General features: G+C 47.0%; 2 protein-coding genes across 4 annotated transcripts; both read right to left on the reverse strand.

Annotated features, from left to right (window-relative positions):
* Positions 1–111: 111 nt before the first annotated feature.
* Positions 112–5,723, reverse strand: si:ch211-132b12.7 (uncharacterized protein LOC564531 homolog). Of its 3 annotated transcripts, none has more exons than XM_056440999.1 (4): positions 5,702–5,723; positions 3,395–3,577; positions 2,635–2,825; positions 112–1,963 (listed from the first exon to the last, which is right to left on the reverse strand). In XM_056440999.1, the coding sequence occupies exons 2-4, from the start codon at positions 3,567–3,569 to the stop codon at positions 977–979; spliced, it is 1,353 nt and encodes a 450-aa protein (XP_056296974.1). In that variant the 5' UTR covers positions 3,570–3,577; positions 5,702–5,723; the 3' UTR covers positions 112–976. The 3 variants fall into 3 exon arrangements, with proteins under 3 accessions (XP_056296974.1, XP_056296973.1, XP_056296972.1); XM_056440998.1 differs by lacking the exon at positions 5,702–5,723 and adding an exon at positions 5,436–5,635; XM_056440997.1 differs by lacking the exon at positions 5,702–5,723 and adding an exon at positions 5,048–5,400.
* Positions 5,724–5,921: 198 nt separating this feature from the next.
* On the reverse strand, positions 5,922–9,631 carry ccnp (cyclin P). Its single transcript, XM_056440861.1, has 7 exons — positions 9,577–9,631; positions 9,213–9,382; positions 8,997–9,095; positions 8,447–8,602; positions 8,193–8,351; positions 7,940–8,118; positions 5,922–7,007 (listed from the first exon to the last, which is right to left on the reverse strand). The coding sequence occupies exons 1-7, from the start codon at positions 9,611–9,613 to the stop codon at positions 6,839–6,841; spliced, it is 969 nt and encodes a 322-aa protein (XP_056296836.1). The 5' UTR covers positions 9,614–9,631; the 3' UTR covers positions 5,922–6,838.
* Positions 9,632–11,004: the final 1,373 nt, after the last annotated feature.

Here is an 11,004-nt window from a genome sequence, read left to right on the forward strand (position 1 = left end):
ATGGAGATAAATAGAACAACTGGAAAGGATCAATTCAAGGTCACAGGAAGTCCTTCGAGAAACCATATTACAATAACATGGTAAAAAGACTCATATGAAGCAATGACGAAATACATTCTTCATATTGCTTTATTTAAATACCTTGAAATTATGAAAAATACACTGGAAAAATTTTCATAAATGCTTGGGCAGTGGTATCTGACATATGGATGACAAATAACGAACTCATCACATGATGATAACCCCTTAAGCGACGTACTTTCAGACTGAAACACACTCACTCAAATTCCCAAAGCGTTCTCCATCTCAGCCTCAACACGTGGCCGCATGCAAAAATGATTCTACTATAACATGATGTGTGCTGTATTTGTAAAATGAACACGATATGACAACGATGTGGTAATGCAAAACAATATATCAAGTGAAAAAGAGCGATTAAGGCTTGGTTGACTAGTATTTGGATAGAAGTCCCTGCATCGCTTTGAAGGCCTCTCTCTCTTACAAGAAAGCATTTTCGCAACATTCATCTATACCAAGAGCTGGATTTATTCCTCTTTTCCCTGATTCAAGTTGATCTGGCGTGAGAGCGAAAACAATCAACAGGCGGAATATTATATACCGTATCGCAAGCTGTGTGTAAGTAAGCCAATTTGTTCCGCCTCCCGGGGGAAACGCACATTATTGTCACATAATCCTTTAAGTGGCTCACAAGCAGAGGCCCTCTACACATCTTGAGTGGTTCTATAAAACCTGCAGTGGTACACTGGATTGCACTTGAGAGAATTAAATCAGCTTCCGGACGTCAAACACTTCATTCTGATGTCGAATGTTAAGAAAACCTGGAAGGAAAAGAAGAAGAAAAAAACACGTACTGCAACATGGACAATAGGTATGAACCATTGTTCAAATAACCAGGGATGAACCATTAAAGCCACATGGAAAATCCCCCAAATAGCCCTGAGTACTCGCGCTCCCTTTAAAAAAGGCCCTGCAGACTGTGCTCATCGGTAGAACTGTCAGGAGGCATGAAGGTGTCTTTCTCTGGCAGTTGATCTCGTGCCTGGAGATCCCCGCCTGAGTCCGAGTCGGGTATTGTCGTGAGCCGGCGAGACGACGGCGAAGGCGCCCCCGAGCTCTCGGCGCCTCGCGGCCCTCTGGCGTCGACGCGCGCCGGGCGACCGGCACGATCTGGATGACGTGGAATTGGAACATTTTGCGGGGTTTTAATGTCGGGGTAGCTGCCGGACTCGGCCATCGCTCGGTATACGTGTTCCCAGGCTGCGTTATCGCTCCGGCTGCAGCCGGGGTCGCTCACGGCCTGGCACAGCAGCTCCGTGTGCCGCCGCAGTTGGGCGATGTCCCGCTCGGTGGCGTTGCTCTGCCGCAGCAGCTCCTGCGTCCGCAGCGTGATGTCCAGCAGACCCGATTGTCGCAGGATTTCCACCGTGTTGAGGAAACGGTGTTGGCGAGTTCCGGTGGAGCCGTTCCTGTGAAGACCTCTGGTTTTGAGGACGGAGGAGGAAGAGGCGGCGTGCAGAGCGGAGCCGGATGGGGGGACGGCCGCGGGACCGGAGGCGGACGGGCGATCCGCGGTCGGAGAGGAGCGCGGCGGCCCGGCGGTCGAGGCCGCCGCCTTGGGTCGCTCGTGACGTCGCCGCTCCGGTTGACTCCTGGTCACCGGTGTGTTCTCGGCCTCGCGTTCCGTGCACGGTCTCTTGCGGAGATTCTGCGATTCATCGTTGGATGCCGATTTATCCGGCGGCTTCTTGCTGGGGTGCGGCGCTATGCGTGGGTAGGAGTTGAGAATGGGCAGGTAAGTGCTGTTGATGTTCTCCCCCGGGACATCGGAGCTCCAGGACGAGGGCTTGCGGAGCCGACGAGCGGCCGGCGGCAGGCTCGGCTGCTGGAAAAGAATCATGTGGGCGTTCTCCCTGCCTCCCTGGGGCAGCTGATCTCTTTCCGGCTGGTGGGGCAGAGAGGAAGAAGGAGGCAAGTACGAGACATAGATTTAAATTGATACATTACTTCTTCTTTTTTCAGAGATGTCCTGAAGTCAAAAGTATCAGGGATTATGGAGCAATTCTTCTATAGCACCTCAAGCAAATCAGCGCTATTTTAAGGTACACATATGGGACTTGTATTTAGGAATATCTCTAAAGTCATAGAGTAAAAATGCTTGAATTGTGTGTCTGCATGGAGCCAGAGAGATGCCCTCAACTCAAATGCAGCAGTCATTGTTAGCACTCTTTTTTTCCAGCCACACAAAATCAAAAATGAAAGACATTTGCTTCACTTGAGTGGTATCGTTACCGGACACAGGGGACATGTTTTATCCTTTTTTTTGTAAAATATAATCCAATTAATCTGATTTCCGTACCCTTTGTGAACACCTTATTTTGTAACCAAGACGTAGTCACACGTGTGGCCCAATTACAACGTCCCCTCTTAAGCCATGAGCCCTAAATATGAATGTCACCACTCACTTTGCAACCTAGTGTCTAACATTTATTATTCACGCCATTCATCTCCCTGATTGCCCTGATCTTGGTGTGCAGGTGCTCTGGCGTACACAGTTATCTACAGAGGGAGGGTGTGTGTTCCTAACCGCGCAGCCTGACCTCACCCCTGTCTTACCTGGTTGATCACAATGTTATTGATGATGTAGATGGGCGGGAGCTCGCGGTCTGCTGGCATCGGGGTCAGTTTTCCAGGATCCCAGCGCCGAAGAACTTTATTTTGTCCTGACTGTGCGGTTTCTGGCCGCCCGCCGCCTCTGCACTCGCTTTTGTAGCTCCGCTGGTCCTCCACATCCGTCTGCTGCCCGTCTGTGGGAACAAATACACGCTGACTGACAACGCCATGTTTAAAGAGACTACTCTTTATTATTCCACCTAACGAAATATGCACACATGTACTGTATTTTTTACAAAAAGGAGGAGAGGGGGACCAGACATGCTTATATATATATCCTTATTTCCAATCAAAGCAACAACAAATGACCTTTTATTATTGATGAGTGAGATGCTGTACTCTGAGTAAAGTATTTAACTTGCTGCATCATCTGCCTGAGTCAGACATCGGCAGAAAAGGATGTGTGTGTGTACGTTAACGTTCTTCCATCAGTTTATATCCACTGAGTTTAAGAATAAAAATTCCTTCACGCTATATCGGATGTGGATGTAACCGTAATCTCAATAAACCTGAAAGTCAGCACAATAAACGTGTTTGTTTTCATAGTTTCATTACAAATAAACAATGTTGTATCTATTATGCACTGCACCGTTTGTCCCGTTCAGCTTCTATGACTGAGCTGACAGGTTAAGATTGGGAAATACAAGGAATAGAATTTGGCACATTTTCTTGCTTTGGTTACATATTTCCCATATTTACTCACCAGAGTAGCCAGAGTCCTTTTCGGAGCTGCAGCGTGAGGCCCTCCCACTGCAGTGGTCCGCGTCTTTGGTATCGCGCATTGCCAGCAGAGTCATACGGTTGCTCTTATTTTTGGCATTCTTGCTGGCTGTAGCACAAGAACTGTGCCCGCCCAAGAAAGGGTGTTCCTTCGGCATGCCGGACCCTAACGAGAGAAAACACGATATTCATTAAGTCTCTGAATAGCAGAAATTGGCAGGCAGCATAAAAACAAAAACATTGATGTAGCTCTCTTGAGTCAGAGGTGTGTGTTGGCACTGTGATGGACTGGGGACCTGCCCAGGTTGTAACATAACTAACACCCACTGGATTCTGGGATAAGATCCAGACTGGAACTTTGATTTATCTTCTTTTTTATTATTATTTAGATGCAAAACATCACCATTAACTCATGCACGTAATAGTGACATCATATGCATACCCACACAGAATAGCCTTAATATACTCATTAATAATGCTACATGTGTAAATATAAATATATGTATATCTATATTTACATACATAAATATATATATACGTATACATTTATATACACATATTTATATATAGGTATACATATGTATATATATATGTATATGTATATATACGTATATACATATTTAAATGTATATATACATATAAATATACACATACATATACACTCATATATATATATACACATATATATTATACACAAACACATTCTGTTCAAGCTCCTGAGAAATAAACACCTGTGTATGAACACCTTTTGTGTGCGTGCTCGCGCGTGGCCACGTGCCATGGAGACAAAGGAATGCACGGGTCGTGTGTTGTTCACGTCTTTTAGCTCTGACTTCCACTACAGACAACTTTACAATTCGTAAAGCAGTCAGTGGATTTTAATTGTTTTGCTTGAGAGAAAAAAATTTGATTGTGTTTTGATGACTGTCTCTGAAGATCAAAGTACACATCCAAATACAGAAGAACAGGTCGAACATGGGGGGCTGGACCACCTCTCCATAGTTTACCCTGGATAGCACCAGACACCGCTCGTGCACTTCATGTTCTACCAACACCTAAAACAGCATCAACACGTGAACTCTCCAGTGGAAGAAATGGGACTACAAGTGATCCGTTTGACTCTGGAATGATCAGCTGTGCAACTTCATTGTTCTCCACCAGGTCTCCCTTTCATGGAAAAATGTCGGCTATGGTGGAAGTATGCGACACTTTTTTTATTCGGTCATTTGTGTGTTCGATCCACCCCGTGCGTCAAATATCACAGCGGCAGCGAGTCCCTGAAGGCAGCACATCTCGCTCTCAGCTGAAACAGCAGCAGCACCCCTCCGCCTCCTCCTTCCACTCCCATTATGTAACATTCAACTTGGATAGTCCACTTCCTCTCACACTGGCCGCTAACACACACACACACACAAAACCAAAAAAAGCTCTCACACACACATACGGAGCTGATCAAAGTAGTTTTGTCGAAATAAAACCGACACAATGCGTCGATAACAGGCCGGCAGCCACATGTGAGACGAGAAAGTTATAAAAGAGTGAGCGCTAGAATAGGAAGTAGAGCGATTTGGCAATATTGCGTCCTTTACAAAGCCAAAACATTGACTATCTCCCATATATGCGCTGGAAAACTTACCTTAAAACGTAAAAGAGACTATTGTTTCTCCAATAACGGTCGTTTTCCTCACTTGCACGCGCTGAGAAACGCTAACGTTAACTTACAGTGTCATGTTTACAATGTTGTCAGTCAGTTCGAGTGAAAATAACACACATTAAATGTCCTTTCTTTGTTAAATAACCTATGCGGTGAGATAAGACTCCAGTGAAACGGGAGGTTGAGTCGGGATGACATAAGGTTGTCTGTCAAGTTGGTTCAGGGCTCGGAGAATTCTATGTGGTTGGTTTTCAAAATAAAACGCGCGCGTACAAGCACGAGGGTGATTTCATACAGAATGCCACATTGTCCGATATTATTCAGTCATTAAACTTCCTCTTTCACGTTAAGGTCGTCAAACAGCACTTACCTGCACGTGTATCGCCAAGTGGCAGCTTCCCGGCTTTTATTTTGAAATTTCGGCGGCTAAATAATAGATAGCTTGACGTCGCCGTTTGACGCGACTACGAAATGTACATAAAAAATATAAAAAAGAGGGAAACAAAAAGGACAAGACGAAACAAAATGTCGAAAGAACTGTCGAATGACTAAAAAGACGAATAAAACGTGTCCGCCAGATGACGTAATTAAACATGGGGGGGGGGGGGTGGAGGTGTGCGTAATTGTCAGCGTTACCTCAGTTGAACCCACAGACGCCTGCTGCTCGGACCTCCCACCAGACACAATAAAAACGATCCCTCTGCGCGAGCTAAACGCCGATTGAACCGTGAGACAACTACGACAGCCAATCAGAGACGAACGCACGTGTAGCAGCGAGACTGTGGCGGTGAGGGAAAACCCAGTTGTGCAATAAACAAAACAAAAAAAAGAAGCTCACTGCAATATTTTATTTCTATATATCTTTTAATTTAGTTATTGTCACATTTGGGACAAAGATTTAAAAAATAGTGTGACGAGAAACAATTTGTTTCAGGATGGAAAAATACAATAAATAAAAAAACACATACGCAGTAACTCGAGTTGCAGGCTCCAGTTATGTTGCTGGGTTTGATCCAAAACAGCAACTGACTACAGATTTGCGCACATGTCGCCAACAGCGACATTTCTGCTTGCTGCAACGAACCTGCATATACACACACACACACGGCAGTTGAAAGCCAATGCAACTGACGCGGTGACACACACACGCAGTTACACAACATGTACGGCGTGGGATACTCTTGATCTGTGCTGCGGCTGCAGTCCTGCATTCTCTAAAAAGCGCCTCCTCGGAGCCGGTCAGCTGCGTCAGTGCGATGGCACATGTGAGCAGGAACTTGCCAAACCAATGCAGCCGCGCGGCCGGCAGGGGGCGCCGTTGTCACGTGGACCTGCACACATTGCAGCTCGTGCACAGAATAGTCGACTGAAACGTTTAAACTTTGCAGCAGACACTTTATTTTTACATTAAAACTTTCATAATAACTTCATTAGACAGCCCCCGCGTCCTCTTCACAAAACGACAAGGACGCATCGATACAATTCAAATATTTTCTAAATCGGCTGCAGGATAAGATTCATAAAACAGGAGTGCCACTGGGTTAGCTAAATCACATTCGAGCAAAGTGCATACAGTCCTTTTTGTCAAACGGGTGTTCGGCATCGTCGTCTTTCACAGGTCTTCCTCACCCCCAAGTCCATGGGAACTCCTCCGGATCCGGGCTTGGTCAGAGGCCTGGACCGCACAGGCGTCAAGTCCTCAAGCGATCCTGGTCCAGCGTCTCCATTTTGAAGCTTTTGGCACACCAACTACGTTTCTGGGCGTCGGGACCGTCAGGTGCACAGACCCGGCACACCTGCGTCTTTCAGGAGACCCGGGTGCCTGCTGACATTCATGGTCTCTGGGGAGGAGAATTTGATAAAAGTAGCGCAGGTCTCTTGGGTGTGGGCCTTGGCTGCGGCGTTGGCCAGAATGTGCATGATCCTCAGCATGGAGGTCTCGCTGAAAAAAACAACAACAACGACAGATCCGCTGAATGCCGACGCGTTCAAAACACCCGGTGTGATTTTTGCACACGTGGATAAACGGGGAAATGCTTTAACCCTCCTGTCACCTTGTAGCCTACCAACATCTTTTACCCTTGAGGTAAATTAGACTCCAGCTACTTAAACCTCCAGAAAATTATTCTAATTCCAATTCGTTCCCATGTTTAGGTGTCAGGTACTTAATGCGTGTTTGTTGACTACCTAAATAACCTGTAAATAAAAAAGTGTTTAGAAGGCTGCTGTGTAAACTTGTACACGTTTGCCCCTCCCCCACATCATGAGTGAACTATCAGTGGTTTGCTCTGGTTATGTTTGGGCCCTAAAGCTTTTTAAATATTTCAAAAAATTGCATGTTATTGATATAGTGATCTCAATATCATCCAAAAACTATCAAATAAGTCTGTAAAATGTTGATATTTCAGCCTGGGGTCAAATTGACACCAAAGAACACCGGTGTGCACTAGTTGTGGACAGGACATTGAAAACATCTGTTGATTTTATGTTTACCCAGTTTTCCTCTTTAAATAAGGAAAAGTCGTGAAATATGAAGCAAAAAACGTGATGTCAATCATATATTTTGAGACTTTAAACATCGAATGGGGTCAAATTAACCCCAAAGGTAAATGTACCAATGAGTGTGCCATCCAGTATTGAGTGTCATTTTATATAATTTATTTTAATCATTATTTGTATTGTATTATTGTCTGGTAGCATGTTTCTTATGTTTACTGTATTTGTAACTTGTTCTTCCTTGAAGAAAAAAAGAAAAGAAAAATCAAATAAACACATTTTGAAGAAAAAAAATTAACCCCAAAGGTAACAGGAGGGTTACAAAAATAAAATAAAAAAAAGGGGGTACGGTGGATCCACTTATGAATCGATACCCACCTGCCGACGTTGACAGCTGAGGCCAGGCACCAGGCCGCAGCCCCTCCCGGTGTCGGGGGCTCCTTCAGGACTTGGCGGGACACGCAGAGGGCCGCGCCCGCCAGCTGCACGGGCAGAAACGCCACGCACTGGCCCTCCAGGAGAGACAGCTCCAGCAGATAGCGGGCCATCCACACCGCCTGGTGGCACAGGTGACACGTCACGCCCGCCCGCCGAGAAGCGGCCGGACCAAGAGGACAACACGAAGATCTACCTTGGGACTGCAGCGGGCAACCGAGGCGAGGAGGAGGAGGAAGAGCAGGGGGGGACAGTAGGACAGATCGAACTTGAGCCCCAAGAGGACCCGGCGCTCCATCCGCAGCAGCTGATGCTTCGTGTAGGTGTGGTCCATCAAGTAGCAGAGGCCAGACACCTGACGGAAGAAGCACAACAACAAAAGATGTTTGATTGTGACTCATTTATTCAAGTAGCCGCGTCTCTAGTTGGGGATGGGCCGAGCCAGCTCACCTCGGGCAGGAGGCACTCCTCCTTCTTCGCGGCGAGGAAGAGGCAGACCATGCCGAGGAGCTGCAGGTTCACCGTGGTGACCTTGATCTCGCGCACGGCGCGGTTGAGGAGGTGTATGGCCAGATAGAGGGTCTCTTCCTGAAAATGCATCATCTCCTGGTAGGATAATAAACCAGGCAAATAGAGACCGACAGCCAAAAAACAATCCACAATTTACCTTTCCGTGTATGGATTAAACAAAATCAGACATTTTAAATCGTCGAGCTTCAGGAGGTGCAGGTTTGTCACTTTGGGACGGAGCCAGGGTCGCCATGTCCCATCTTTATGGTAAGCTAAGAACCAGCTGTGGCTCAATACTTAACTTTCCGAAAGAAGAGGTACTTAAAAATAGCTTCATTCTCATAATTTGTTTTTCCTCCCCTCTGACTTAGTGTATTGCTTTTGACAACCGAGAAGAAGAAAAAAGCGCAATCCTTTTGCCACAATATGCGACACGCATATGACCTTAAATGGAATAGAGGAAGCCCTCCGTCTTCAGCAAGGAACTTACATGTACTTGGATGAGCCAGTCGACCAAGACGGAACGAGTGGAATCGGTAAAATGCCGCGGAATGTCGGCGTTGAGAAAAGGGTTTCGTGTCTGAGTCCTCTGCAGGGCGGGAAGACAGGAAAACAGGAGGCGCGCGAGAAATAGTTAAAAAAAAGCCGTTCATTGGGACTCGTGTTGGTTGCCAACCTGCCCCTCAAATGACACGAGCTCGCTCACCATCATGTCCAAGAACACGTCCCAAGCGTACCCCCGGTCCCATATGAGGTCCAGCTTCTCCAGTGCCGTCTCCACCTCGTGGCGCAGCAAGCTGGGCACCAGCGCCTGGAGGCTCTGGAGGCACTGCAGCCCGCGAGGGTAAAGGAGCACCGGCTCCTCCACGCAACCATCTGCTCCGCAGGAGGGGGGGGGGGGGGGAGGAGGACAGGGGAGGGGAAAGGCAACATGAAAGTAGATTCTTTAACGTGATTCAAAGTAACAATCGGAGCAAAATTGACTCACATGAAGTCACAGATATTATTTAACAGCTGCCGTCACTCGGATGAGACGGGAGGTGATTTTGAAAATCTTTGGGATGGATTACCTGCTGAGCCTGTTAAACAGTCGTCATGGAAGCCCATGATGATGCCCTCGCTCGTTTGTGCCGATAACCTCCTTTCCTGCGAAGAGACAACGCCTTACTCACAGGTGGAAGTGGGACTCTTACGACCACGAGAGAGAGGAAGAAGAGACTTGACGCTCTTCTCTGATGCACTGGAACCACATATGTTTAGTGATCGCAACAGGATTACATTTAGCAGCTTCTCTTGCAACAAAGGGACCGGTCAGTCACTTGAGACAATATCGCGGTGGAGGATGCGTCGGGTGCGCCGGATACCGGAGCGCAGATGGGTACGAAGATGACGTACCCATCTGCGCTCCGGCTCCATTTTGACGGGGGCCATCTTGGACTCTTCCACTTCTACAGGCTGCCGGCGATCGATGGGCCCACAGGTGTTGGACCACGTTCTCAACGGGGCTCGCCTCTCGTCCGCCTGCAGGGACGACAGGAAGTCTTATTGCAGAACGATAGTCATCAGAGGACAGGAACGCCACAAAACTAAAGGGTTCACTCATCAACGGGCCTACACTTCTACTCTAACCATCTCCTCTGTGACCCCTGGGGTCATGACAGGGGAATGCAATATAAACGTAAACATGGAGTAGGACTGTGTGTAGGGCAGGAGGGGGGTTCAGTCCCCCTAAAATGTTCAGCCCGCCCAAATAATTTCACATTATTGGCTTTAAAAGTTAGTACAGATGAGCTTAGCTCAACGTAAATGATGCACGGAGTGACCTGTAAGTCCAGGTAGCTATAGAAGATCGGTAGTTGTTAACATGTCTCCATTGAGCGAGATTTGAAATGCGATAAATATCCATCTATGCATAAATATATATTTTTAGAATATTTGTTTCCATTGAATGCTATATTTGACACTGAACTAGTTCACCTTTATCTCACTGATAAGTGTCCAAATGAGCATAAAATATCACCATGACCCTGAAATTCTGTCTACAACAATGGATATCCCCCCCCCCCCCGCCCCCAAAAAAACATAACTAGTCATAACCCCCCCCCCCCCCTTCTTTAAATCCTACAAACGCCCCTGGTGTGGGGAAGCGGTAAGAAAATCATATTGATTTAAAAAAAGTTTTCTTGGAAAAGAGTTCATTGATGAGAACGTGACTCATCTCCCTCAAGATCTTGCCCAATATTAAGCATTAGACGAGAGCAGCACTACCCTAAAGCCTTTTATGTTCGTGTTCATCTTTCTAGGACATCGTGATGACGTTTGGGTCCGTTGGGCCCCCCGATGTGCTCACCTTCTTGTGTAAGTCCAGCAGGGTCTTGGCTTCGCAGAGACCGGTCTTGGAGTCGCAGCAACCGGTCCTGGCCATGATCACAGCCGGAGACAGAGTTCCCGAGCCGGGCCGCAGCAGCTACTTATCCACGGGGGTCGCCGGAGGCCTG

Source organism: Pseudoliparis swirei, chromosome 20 (assembly GCF_029220125.1).
Source record: "Pseudoliparis swirei isolate HS2019 ecotype Mariana Trench chromosome 20, NWPU_hadal_v1, whole genome shotgun sequence".
NCBI classification, from domain to species: domain Eukaryota; kingdom Metazoa; phylum Chordata; class Actinopteri; order Perciformes; family Liparidae; genus Pseudoliparis; species Pseudoliparis swirei.